Source organism: Vicugna pacos, chromosome 34 (assembly GCF_048564905.1).
Source record: "Vicugna pacos chromosome 34, VicPac4, whole genome shotgun sequence".
In the NCBI taxonomy this organism is placed as follows: Eukaryota; Metazoa; Chordata; class Mammalia; order Artiodactyla; family Camelidae; genus Vicugna; species Vicugna pacos.
Window position 1 is genome coordinate 6,772,595 of NC_133020.1, and position 13,315 is coordinate 6,785,909.

Genomic DNA, 13,315 nt, shown 5'->3' on the forward strand with positions numbered 1-13,315 from the left:
TGTTCATATGTTTTTACACGCAATATAATGTGTATGTGCAAACTGTAATAATTCTACATAATAAAACTGGAAAAAAAAAAGAAATAGGACAGTCCTTAGGTACAAGTCAGAGTTAGGGTTGCTATTCACACCGTTAACAAATGACATGTCTTACAAGAGGATGCAGCAGTTTGCTAAAAGGGAACTAATGCCTAGTGAAATAATCATTTATCTTCATTTTCCCGAAACTTCCCTAGTATTTTATTACAAGAGCACTAAGCTGAGCGTAAAAATACCTTATGCTGTATCTCTGCTTTGCCGTTACTAACTTGATCTCTCAGCTCCAGTGGGTCCCTCCCACTAAGGGTGGTCTTCACGGTATTTTAAGGAAACTATTCATAAAAGTAAAAGATATTACTAGGTTATGATCCTTCTTCAAGTTGGTACTTTGAGGGTTTGTAATAACAATGAAAAGGTCTTTTATGTGTTATAATAAGGACGGTTTTTTAAAATGATAGCAGTCTATTATGTTGATATCTAAAACCATGATGGTCAATCTAGTTTTAGTGAAGTTTAGACCAGAATTAATCGGACATATTTGATACGATACTGTGCTATATGAGAGTTAGGCTAACAGAGTAAAGAGAGATGATTTCCATTCCCAGTTGTTTAAATCATTCGTTTAAATCAATCAAAAGGATTTTATAGAGGAAACAAAGCATTTTGGAAGGTGAGCTGTCTACACGGATGGGTTGTATGAGCAATGAGTAAGGCAGATGTTAAGCATGTAAAACACATTAAGAGGCAGGGCACCTGTGCAAATATAATGAAATTCATGTTGGTGTCAGAGCCACTCTTACGTATAAGACAGCTACTAAATCTCACTGATTGTGAGAAGCAGTGATTGATATCAGACTGTCACAGCATGACTCATGAAAGTTGAAGCAGTGCCCTGCCCTTAGGATAAAGTGCAGCTTTCAAAGATAGAAATATTTCCACCTTGGTGCTAGTTTGCAACCCCTGGAGTAAATAAAGCATTAAAGACAGCTAAACATATTTTTACTTCTTTCATAGGGCTTTGGATGGTGATTCTCTTACAAGTAGTTTAAAAATCTCTGGAGAGTGTCTGATCGTGGCTCCACGGATTTAGATCATTTGGGTCGAGTCAGGAGCCCAGTACAAATAGGTCTGTTGAAGAATATTGTGTATTCTGTATACATGAGTGCCTTCCCAGGGAGGAGAGACCAGGTGCATGTGAGCAACTAGGTGGTTACATCACTTAATAAATTATCCCTACATGTATTTATTTATTCAAAGAAATTAACATACCTCTTGGATCAAAGACCCACTTAATCTATTAATCTAACCATGAAAAGAACATGAAGGAAAGAGGTGGACAAAACCAATTGGTTTTTGGACTTGAATCTAGCTATTTAGCTTTTCAAGGACACCAAAGGGCATGATCAAGCATGTGATTATGTTCATGAGCGATTACAGGGAAGAGATACAGGAAGTAGTAGTAGAAATTGGGGAATCAGGTTTATTAAAGAGATACTGAATTCAGACACTTGTAGTTTCAAGTATTTGATATGAGAAACTGCGGGTTAGGAGAGTGTTGTGAGAATAACCTCAAAAGCAATAAAGATGCAAAGAACATCGAGGAAGAACACAACAAACTTGCTAGTGGAGGTTCTCTGTGGGAGGTGGAAATGTTGTTGCCAGGGCAGAAGTTGGAGATTTTTACTTTTCATTTTTCTTCTTTCAATAGAATTTTTTGAATAAGTTCAGGATTAAGAAGTAAAGAAGTAGAGGGGAGTGGATATAGCTCAGTGGTAGCCACATGCAAGAGGTCCTAGATTCAATTCCTCGTACCTCCTTCAAAAAAAATTAAAAAGTAGAAAGTAATATGAATTTCAGAAATAGGGACTCAATTTTGTGTTCCATTTTAGACATTCGGTTGGAGAAAACCAGGTTCATTAAGATTGCAAAAGAGTACGTGGCTTTCAGTAAGCATTCACAAATTCATGAGACTGGAATCTGTCCATGGTTCTCAGCCCTTTCTGTGCATTGGCATCTCCTGGAGAGTTTTGAAATGAAACTGATGTGGAGCCCCTAATCCTGGGTTTCTGTTTCACTGATCTTAGGTAGGGCAAGGGCGTTGGTATTTTTCTAAAAGAAAAAAAAGAAATCCTTCCAGGTAAATCAGCTTAGCAGCCAATGTTGGGAACCACTGATTGCTCTTTTAAGTTGATGAATTCTTTAGGGGACACGGTGTGGTGTGGTTCTCAGCCCTGACTGCACACAGTTAGAACACTTGGGTAACTTCATACAAACAAATCACCACCCCCCTGCTCCATCCTTCCCTCTGAGATTCTGGAATAGGGTCCAGCTTACCATTTCTAAAAATCACAGTTGAATCTGACCTGTAGCCAAGTTGAGAAACACCGATGCCGGGGGGCGGGGGGGGGAGTGTAGAGAGAGGCTCAAGGAAAAAGCTCAGTATTACCTGAATTCTCTTACTTTACCACCAGTTAAACTGTCTTCCTCCCCCCTCCAACTTTGCTCCTCCATACTTTATAAAAACAGCAAGAAACTAAAACGTGGTAGCCATGCCTCTAGTCTTATCTTAAATGACTTCTTCAAATTGCCTGGAATGGAGAGATAAACTGGGGTTACTTTAACTGCCAGCAGTGTCTATGGTAAAGGTTCTGGGGAAATAAGGAAGATGTTGCACAGAGCCAGAGCTCATGGAGAGTTGGAATGTCAGTCAGTATACCGTGGAGTAACTGGTTCTCTTGGCCCCTCCCTTTCCCTCATCCTCTGTGCCTCTGTGACTTTCTGCTACTGCTCCACTGCCCCTGTGTCTCCACTGCACTGGCTCTTTGCTATTTGTTGAACATAAGTGTGTTCCTACCTCAGGACCTTTGCACTTCTTGCTTCTTCTGCATGAAACACTTTGCCGCTGGGTATCTTTGGACCTACCCTCTTCACTCAAGTTTCTGCTCAAATTACACCTCATCAGGAAGGCCTTCCCTAACCAGTCTCTCTAAAATATGCATGTCATTATTCTTTAAAGCTGCTTTTATTTTCCTCATAGCACTAATCACCTCTTAACATTTATTTATCCATTTATTCCTTTGCACTGTTTTTCCCCCTCAATAAGAGGACTTTACTTGTTTTGTTCCCGGAGTTCCTGGGCGCCTACAGCAGTACAGGTACATAGTAGCTCGAAATTTTTTAGGTTGCATAAACAAATAACACTTGCACACAGCGGCTATCATGTGTTCTTGGCTCACAGTGAGTGTGACCAAGAAGGAAGGGCTGAGCTGGATGCATCTTAATATCTCCTGTGCTTGCTCAGTGCAGTGCCTGAGCCACTGTGCTGGTGCAGTCAGTGTTCTTGAGTGAATAAGGCAAAATACTAAGAATAATGATGACGAAGAAAGAAGAGTAAGGGAAGGGAAAAGAAATCACCCTACGAGGCAAAGACATAGTCTTGTTTTAAAAATACTCTATGCAGATTGTCATAGAAATAAACTTGTTTATCTTCCATTGCCTGTTGGTGCCCTGGCAGGAAGCATTACTGGAAAGCCTAGAAATTCTGAAAGTATCATACGCAGTTGGCTCCTTGTTGATTAGCTAATGATAGAATTGATTAGCTAATGATAGTACTGATTAGCTAATGTTGGAAACAGCAGCCGGAAGGCTGAACTTTATTTTACTTTGGAAGAACCATGGAAATGATTGATTTTTGTCATTAAAAAAAAAAAAAAGCCCAGATCTGTTGCCTTGGCAATATTTAAGATGTATTTCGAATTCATGGACAGAAAACTCACCCCTCTCTTCACACTCTCTCTGCTCCATTTTCACCTACTTTCTTTCTGTTTTTGTTTTGTATCTTACTACTCTCCCCAGTTACCAAGAAATTTTAATTTACAGTTTTAATAGGTGAAAAGTTGCATTAAGTTTGTTTTACTATATGGTTCCAGATTTTTCTTAGTCCGGGATCCCCCAGCCACTAAAGGAAAGCTAACCAAAGTAAAATCACAAGTGCTTCCTTGCATGAGAACATTACCAAACCCAGGTTTGGCTGCTCACTACTGAAAAGCCAGTAATTGGAGAGGAAAGGTTCTTTAATCAGAAAAGCTGGCAATCTGGGGAGAAGGTTGACTCATGTCCAGAGACCAACTCTGAAGAGTCTGCTCAGCCATGACAGTTTTTAAAGGAAAAAATGGGGGCAAGGATCTCAGTGGATCATCGAGGCAGGAGGCTGGGTTCTGCTCACTCTCCACTGGGTGCAGGCTGGCTGACTCTCTTCAGATGTTACCTTGCCCGTGTGATCTGCCTACAGGATTGTTAAGGGAGTTGTTGAGGGTAGAGAGCTAATCTTTCTTTAACTACTTCTTCATTCTTACTTCTTTTTATCTGGGAAGAGAATCAACAGATAAGGTCAGACGTGTGCACTCAGGAGAGCGTAAGTCAGGAGTTAGTTTCAATTCTTAGTGATCCATTCCTGTAGTTAGTTTCTTTTAAAGTTATTGGCGGACAGAGACGGGCAAAGAGGAAAGGGGCAGAAGAGCTGCTTTCAAGTCCTCACTGTCAAACATCATTCCATTTTTATGGAATTAAGGGCAAAAATCCATCTTTAACTCCTTCACGCTTCATGCTGATGTAGGGCACCACCCTCTCAGTAAAAGATGTCAATGTAGGTCTGTGGCGTCTTTGCTGACAATTTTAGTTGCCCACTTACATAGACAGGCAGAGCAAGCTGCAAGTATTTTGATGCCCACAAAGATGCCATTATGAGCAATAATGTTAATCCCATTCTCTTGAGACCAGTTGTTAGAATTGTGCTGGCCACAGGTCCAGTACCGCTCAGAATGGAGTCATCTGTGTCATGCTGCAGTCTGGCCATCATACAGTTGGCTTTTCCCCCCTCCTCTGGTGGCAGTTATAATATTTGTACAACAACTCAGATGTCTATAAAAAGAACTCAGAATGTGCATCAGACACTGAGTATGTGACTCTATTGTTCTAATCGTGGTCGGCTTTGTACCTGGGGGCTCTTCAGGGTTCTGCTCAGATCCAAGAATACTGTGACATCATTCATTGATAAAAAGTTAATGTTAGAATTTCACTCGCTTTATTTCCAGGCCGTCTTCTGTGAATGAGTGTCATTCATTATAGAGTGCGTCTGAGTTTAGCCAAATGTTATTTTCAGCATTTAAGAAAACCTTTTTTACTGTCGGTGTGCCAGGCCCCGTGCTAGGGTTGGAGACTTCAATGCAAATACTCTGGCCAGACTTCTTATCTAAAGAGTCTAAAATAGTTGACAAACTTTTTTAATGGGCCACATCATAAATATTTTAGGGTTGAGGTCATCAGGTTTCTGTCACAGCTAACGGGCTATGCCATCTTTGAAGGTAAAAGAATGGTGTGACTGTTCGAACAAAACTTACTTACAAAGCAGGCCTGAAGGCTGCACTTGCCTGCAGGTGAAATTTACCCAACATCCTACCTTATCCAGAGGATAAAGGGAGAAAACTGGGATTCAAAGGTCAGAACAATTTAGGTGGAATATATCTCTTAAATTGACTTTTCTTGCACTTATTAAAGGGTTTTAAGTTAACTTACTTGGATTAAATACTGATAGAAGAAAGTCAGTTTTCCCCCCAGTTTTGCATTTTACTGGCATATTCCAAAGTAGCATTACTAGGCTGGCCTGAAGTGACGTCCCTAATGCTTTAGCTTCATTGTAATGTGAGCTGTCAGATTGTTTCAAATACATTTTGAGCCTGAACGTTATTCTAAAAATAACTTAAAAAATCATTCATAAGAAGGCAGCTATAAAGCTGTGAATTAATCAAAAGTAATTAAATCACTTAAAATACTGATAAGAGCTGATGATACAAATTAAAGTTTTGTATTTGATTTTGGGGGGAAATGACAGCTTTTGTGTTTTGAAAGAAGTGGAGTTTGACCTTCCTTGCAACCTGTTTTACAGGATGAACCTGTCCTTGGTTAATTTTATTTTTTAATGGGCTGAATTCCCGTGTGGTTTTTGGGATCTTGTCGTAAAGTTACTGACGCTATTGTCTGAGATCCGGATGCTTACACGCAAGCTGGCTGTGGAGAGCTGGGGAAATGGGGCTGTTGGAGTTGTTTCCTATCACTCTTATTTATCTTTCTTAGAATAAGGAGTCCTTTGTTCCCTGTTTCCTCAACACAGAATAGAGGATTTATATCTTACTGTTCAATCCCTACTTCTGTTTTCAACAAGGGAAACATTTGCTTCACTTTTCTGCCTTCTGCACGGTACCCAGAGGGTTTTGAAATCTTAAGCCAAGAATTCTTTGGAGGAGCTGGAGTGTAACCATCCAGGGAGGCTGGGTTCCTAATGACATTCGCTTTAGTTTAACAAGTCATTGTGAGTGTTGCTCTTTTTATTAGAAGACCTCCCCCCCAACCCCCGACTTCTTCTATTCATGTTCTACATGGGTCCTGTGATGGGAGTGAAGAAGAGATTGTGGTTCTTTCAACATCATTTTTACTCCATCTATTATTTTGTCCCAGTTTCTCAATGTCACAGAATTTGGGTTCCAATATTTGCTAGGCAGTGTACATTGCAGGGATTTCAGACAACGACCCACATCCTGAATGCAGGCATGATTTGTTTGGCTCACACAGTGTTGTTACATTTCTGAGTGAGTTGCCAACATTTGAAAGTCAAATGACTTCACTTTTTAATGGCCGATGACTTAAGTCGTTTCTGTCTATATGCCCTCTGTATCATCTAGCCAGTGGATGAGGATGCTCAGTTACTTTTCTTTAATGGTGTCGATTCTCGTCCCCAGGCTAAAGATCTAATAATCACACCAGCCACCACTTTCAAGGAAAAACCAGACCCTAGTACTCTGGTTTTCGGAACTGTTTTCACGGATCACATGTTGACCGTGGAGTGGTCCTCAGAGTTTGGATGGGAGAAACCACATATCAAGCCTCTTCAAAACCTGTCGTTGCATCCAGGCTCATCGACTTTCCATTATGCAGTGGAAGTAAGTACCTGGGAATCAGTGATAATGACATGCTTGGTCTTCACTGTGGGTGTTAAATAGCTCCCACCTGCCAAGATAGCTTTAAGGCAGTATGGACTTTGCCGTATTAACTAGCGGCAATCGTAAATGTCCCGTAAATAGTTGGATTGAAGGTAATTCTTAAGTACTAATTTTTCAGATAATCTTAATTTTTTTATATTTTATATATTTTATATCTATATTTTTATATTATTATATTTTTTAAATTTTCAATTAGAAAGCATTTAGGTGGTGAACATGCTGCAGGGTGTATGGAGATAGAAATATAATGTATGCATGAAACTTGTAACATTGGCTTATAGTATTATTTTTAAAATTATTTAGAGCAGATGGGAAGGACAAGTGGTAAGAAAATTAGTAACCAAAAAGCCAGTACTGTTAATATTGCATGAACTCGCCTTTCTCAGATCTTCTAATGATTGAGAAGGGGTCATCGAGTACAATATCATATTTAGATGTTAATGCTAACTGCATGGTTTTATGACAGCAATCATTTGTAGTTATGCATGTTAAGAGACATGTAATTAAATGCCATCCTTCGGGCATGAATGAGATAATTATAAGCATAAAATATTAAATATTTAGGGAATGCTTTCTCTGGTTCTTCTCAGGGTACACACCTACCTAGATTTACAACACCCCATTCCGTCGACCCCCAGGACATTTCATTCATTTTTGTGTTTTAGCCGTTATGGGTTGGATATCTTTCCAACATATTGGAAATATGGAGAATATTGGGGTGCAGGAGTTAAGCAATGGCCTTCTTAATAAGGGACTAAAAGATGGTAATAATAAATATTCATAATAATTGTTAATTATCATAAATTTTATTGAAATCCTGCAATATGCCCCATACTGGGTACCTCATATGGGTCATCTCATTTAATCGTTTTGAGTGAGAAAGCATCTGGTGAATCATTCTGGTTCTAGGGTCGAACTTCCTGGGCTCAAATTCTGTCTACAGTCATATTTATTTTAACCCCAAAATCAATATATGCATAATCTCCTTGGCCTTCTTTCTCCTCCACGTATCAGCCCTATTGATTTTAGGATCTGATGGGTTTTATTTTTAGGGCTACTAAAATAGGCTATTGATTTGAAAGTTATCTTCTGATAGACATATGAAGGTTTCAAATAGTGAAGGAGAGAAATAGGAACAGTGAGGGGAACTGGAGGAAAGAAAATGAAATTTTATAGTAGGTACTTCATTTTCAGGTTGAAATAAATTACTTGTGAGATAAAACATAATTTGGAAAAAAAGGGCAACAAGTACTATTTAATGAACACTTATAAATGCGGCCGATACAGCGTGCATCCGGGTGGAGAGACGGATCCCCTGAGCATCCCAGCAGCCTTCTTGTGTCCCTCCTACGTCATAAACCCTGCATCTTCTGGCTCTCATTGTGGTTACTTCTGTGATGACTTTGCTTTTCTTTTTAAATTATATGTATCTTTGACACTACAGTTTGCCTCTTTTTGAAGTGGAATTGTAATGTGTATGTGTGTGTGTGTTTCTGATGTTTGAGCTTAATGCTACGTAAGGTCTATCTATCCAGGACCAGCTCTAACACCTGTGGGCCCTGGCACAAGAGCACACACAGAAAGGCCCTGTAGTCCACCCTCTCTCTCGTTCTGTCCTGGCTCCGTCCTGTACCACAGAGGGCCTCACACACCCGTGCAGATGCCTGCACCACCTGCTGACAGATGGCCCTTGGCCATTCTTTGGACTTCGATGTGGGCATCCAAGTGGTGCTCTCTGTTCTTAGAAGGATGAGCGTGAGGAGGCCTTGAACGTGGGCAGGGACTTCTAGGGGACTGGGCACCTGGAGTCTGCCTAGGGAAGGATCCAGCCAAGTGCTTGCTCCAAGCAGAAGGTCACAGCTGGAGGAAGACAGGGGTGAGAGGCCGTCTGGAGTGTGGGGCTCAGAGCAGAGGCCCTGGCTGTCGGGGCCTGAGGGCGGTAGGTGCCACATCACGTGTGCCTTATAGCAGTGTTCCATCACGTGCGTGTTCTCGCTGCACTGTTGACGAGCATTCGTGTGTTTCCTTCTGTGGACGCTGATGGACATAGTCCGCTGGTGTACTTATTTACACATTTAAGTTAGCAGTTCTCACAGTCCCCTTTCAAGAGATTGCCAAGGTTAAAACCCCTCACAGTAATACCAAGGCAGTCTTTTCTTTTCCCTGTGTGTTGACATTTGTACTGGAAAAACTCTTCAACACCCAACTTCTGCTGGTTAGTCATCATATTGTTTACTGCCATGCCTTACAGTATAAAAAGAATGTTAGCATCACTCAGGGATGTTCGTGATGAAGCAGCGGTAACGATTAGTTTTATTAAATCTTGACTCCAGAGTAGATTTCATTTTAATATTTTGTGTGACAACAGCAATTTTGCATAAAGCCCTTCTGTTGTACTGAAGTACTAATACTAAGGTTGTCTCAAGGAAAAGCAGTTGTATGATTTTTTTAAATTGAAGTATAGTTTTTTTGGTTTTTGTTTTTCGGGGGAGATAATTAGGTTTATTTATTTTTAGAAGCGGTATTGGGGATTGAACCCAGGACCCTGTGTATGCTAAGCACGTGCTTTACCACTTGAGCTGAAGTATAGTTGGTGTACAGTAATACTATGTTTCAGGTGTACAGCCTAATGATTCACAATTTTTAAAGGTTATATTCCACTTATAGTTATAAAATATTGCCTGTATTCCCCATATTGTACAATATATCTTTGTAGCTTATTTTATACCGAGTAGTTTGTATCTCTTATTCCCTACCCCTAGATTACCCCTCCCTCCTTCCATCTCTCCACTGGTAACCACTAGTTTGTTCTCTGTATCTGTGAGTCTAAGTTTGTTTTTGTTTCGTTTTGTTTTTTTCTGTACAGATACCCAATTGTCCCAGCACCATTAAAAAAGACTTTTTTTCCTTTTTAAAAAAATTTTCTTGGGGGAGGGGAGGAAGGGAGGTAATTAGGTATATTTATTTATGTGTTTTTAAAGGAGGAGGTACAGGGGATTGAACCCAGGACCATTGTGCATGCTAGGCAAGCGCTCTGCTACTTGAGCTATACCCTCCTCCCCTGTTTTTTTTCTTTCTGATATGTCATGTCACCTCTTAGCGTATATGCATGGCTCTGCTTCTGAATCTCCATTTGTGTTTCATTGTTTTATCTGTTTGGATCTCTATTCTGTTTCATTGTTTTGCTTGTCTGTCTGGTCAAATGCCAGTATCTTTATCTCCAAATCGTTATAACGAGTCGTGCTGTCTGCTGGGACAGATCCTTTTATTTCGCTCTGCAACAGTGCCTTGGATATTTCTTGGTCATTTAGATTCAGTTTATCAGGTCACTAAACTTTTGTCTTCCAGTTTGTTACAAGAAAATTAAATGTCCTGACATGATTTTCATTCGAATTGCATTAAATATATAAATCAATTTGGGGAGAGTCGGCATCTTTGCAGTTTCGAGTCTTACAGTCTGGGAGCATGGGTCTGCTTTCTACATTTAGTTAGGTCTTTAACGACTTGGCGAAGTTTTGTATTTTCCTTATGGGTTTTTCACTTATGTTAGATTTTCCCCATCTAAGGATTCTTTATCATTCTCCCATAGTGTTTTTATTTTCTAACTGCTGCAATTACATAGGAGTATAATTTTCTGATTATCTTGCTTAAATAGGTAATTTCAAAAGATTGCTTTTTTTTTCTGGACTTTCTATATTTTAATCTTATCCAGGCTTCACAATCCATGGCAGTTTTAGTTTTTCCTTCTCCAAACCTTGGTGCTTTTCTGTCATTATTCTTGCCTTATTATTTTGGTAGTACAATATTGAATTAAAGCAGGCAGTGTGTGATATTCTCAATTTGAAAGGAAAATTTTAAATATTACCATGTAAGTATAATATTTGCTACAAGTTTGTTGAAGATAGCCTTTGACACTTAAGGAAGATCCCTTTTTCCTTAGTTACCTTGGAAGCTTTTTGAAAACTCATAAATGAATGTTCAATCTTATCAGATGCATTTACTGCATCCAATGAGATGATCATAGTTTTTTCCACATAATTTATGGATGTAATGAAACTCATCACTTGATTTTCTAATAGTAAACCAATGTCTATTCCTGGGATAAATCCAACTTAGGTGGTGTTATCGTTTGTGCATTTTGCATCTGTATTATTCACTGAGATTATCATACAATCTTTACATATATTTGAACCTAAACCAACCATGTACCGTTTTAAAATTATGAAGTAAATTGAACCCTATGAAGTTATCTTCAATAATGTTTCTTGCCTGAAAGTCTGTTTTGTTTTATATTTAGTAATATAATTTCACTGCTTTATTTTAAAAAGTATTTGTGTGATATATTGCGTTCTATGCTCTTTTGTTTCAGATGTGTTTCAGATGTTATAGGCTGAGTCCAATCTGCCAACCTTATTTTTTAAACTGAAGTTTTAGTCGTATTACATTTTAATAAATTATTTGTATATTTGTACTTTAAGAAAACATCTAATTTTGTGCTTTTTAATTGTGCTCCAAGATATATAAATCTTTTCTCATTAAGCTTTAAAGCTTTAAGCACTTAAAGGCCGTACTTTTTGTTATCATTCAGTTCAGCATGTTTTCTAATTTCTATTACTTTTCTTCTTTGACTCATGCTCAGTATTAAGTAATGGGTTCCTTCTTTTCCAAAATGTGGATATTTTGTGGCTATATTTTTTTATTTTGATTTCTGGCTTGTCTTTCTTTTTGGTTGGGTAGGTAATTAGATTGATTGATTGATTGATTCATTCATTCATTCATTCATTCCTAGAGGAGGTACTAGGGATTGAACCCAGGGCCTTATACATGCTAAGCATGTGCTCTACCACTTGACCTATACCTTCCCCCATACTTTAGCTTAGGGTTAGGAACCATGTGAAAAGAGCATGCTTTCTGCAGGTGCTACGTGCAGGGTTCTGTGAGTCTGTTTGGTTAGTTTGTTATTCTTCTTCAAATCTTCCATATCGTTACCAAGTTTTTAGCCTATTTGTTCTGTCAGTTACTTAGAGAACCTGTATGTAAAAATTTCCCTCGAAGCGATTGATTTTTCTCATTTCTTTGTATTTATCAGTAAGTACCAACTTCAAAGTCTTTTTACGTCCTTGTCCCACGTTTTGTCTGCGGGGGCTCCTGAGAACGCGTCTTGAGCTGCTTGGTTTCCATCATTTGGGAGACGGAACCAGCTCTAATCACATCTAGGTTATCCACGCTCCAGAATTCGAATGAGCCAGATGAAATGAAAAGAAACATAAATACTTAGGTGGAAGAGGGCAGGGTGCTGGGGGGGCCTTTGATTCCATTCCTCTTTTCCACGCCATTGGTCCATGCTTTGTGGAGGTGTTTCCTTCCAGCCACCACTGATGTGTTATTGAACCATCTAGTTCCTGTTAAGCAAAGGATAACTCTGAATTCCTACCCAAATTTGGTCATAAAGGGATTTCTTTCTATCTCAATTACTATAACCAGTCTGTCTGGCTTTTCTGGGGGTGGGGAATTCAAATTGAGGTCTGTCATGGTGAAGCCTTACATAGTGACGGAGGTGAGGACCTGTAGAAAAGTCAGTCTTGTCAACTCAGGGATTGTTTCCACCTAGTTGCCTTTTAACATTGATTTCTCTTTTTATCTTCAGTTATTTGAAGGATTGAAGGCATTTCGGGGAGTGGATAATAAAATTCGACTCTTTCGGCCAAACCTCAACATGGACCGAATGTACTGTTCTGCTATGAGGGCAACCTTGCCGGTACGTAAATGGAGGAGTTTCCTTGTGTTTCCCGGAATGTCGTGAATCACTGACTTTACAACCAAGCAGATCCTTTCCAAATACTTAGATTGTTAGTCAGTGTAAGCCGTAGAAATAACGTCAGTGCTCCTCATCTGTTTCTTAATCAGTGAGATTAAAATACAAGGGAATGACCAGTCCCATTTGGCAATTCCAGTGTCTGTTTCTTTATGAGTGTCTGTGGGGGTTTTATGAGTATGTGAGAGATAATAGGGATAAGGAAGAAAAATACGCCTCAAACGGAAATAAAATTTAAAGACCATATGCAATTAAAACGTGAAAATAGGGTGTTCTGCCCAGATATTTGAGGGCTGTTTTGCCTAGTGGCGCACTAGCAAGCATGCAGTGATTTAATTAGGTGTTTTGATATTTTACCCCATTTTATATATATATAAAAAGATATATAAATATATATGTATTATGA

At 39.2% G+C, this 13,315-nt stretch overlaps 1 protein-coding gene across 1 annotated transcript in view; it reads left to right on the plus strand.

Annotated features, from left to right (window-relative positions):
- The window catches only part of BCAT1 (branched chain amino acid transaminase 1), a 77,650-nt gene that overhangs the window by 27,256 nt on the left and 37,079 nt on the right, over positions 1–13,315 (plus strand). The window contains exons 3-4 of the mRNA XM_031670611.2: positions 6,834–7,034; positions 12,742–12,852. Of these exons, the coding sequence (XP_031526471.1) occupies positions 6,834–7,034; positions 12,742–12,852 (312 nt within the window). The remainder of the gene's footprint in view (positions 1–6,833; positions 7,035–12,741; positions 12,853–13,315) is intronic.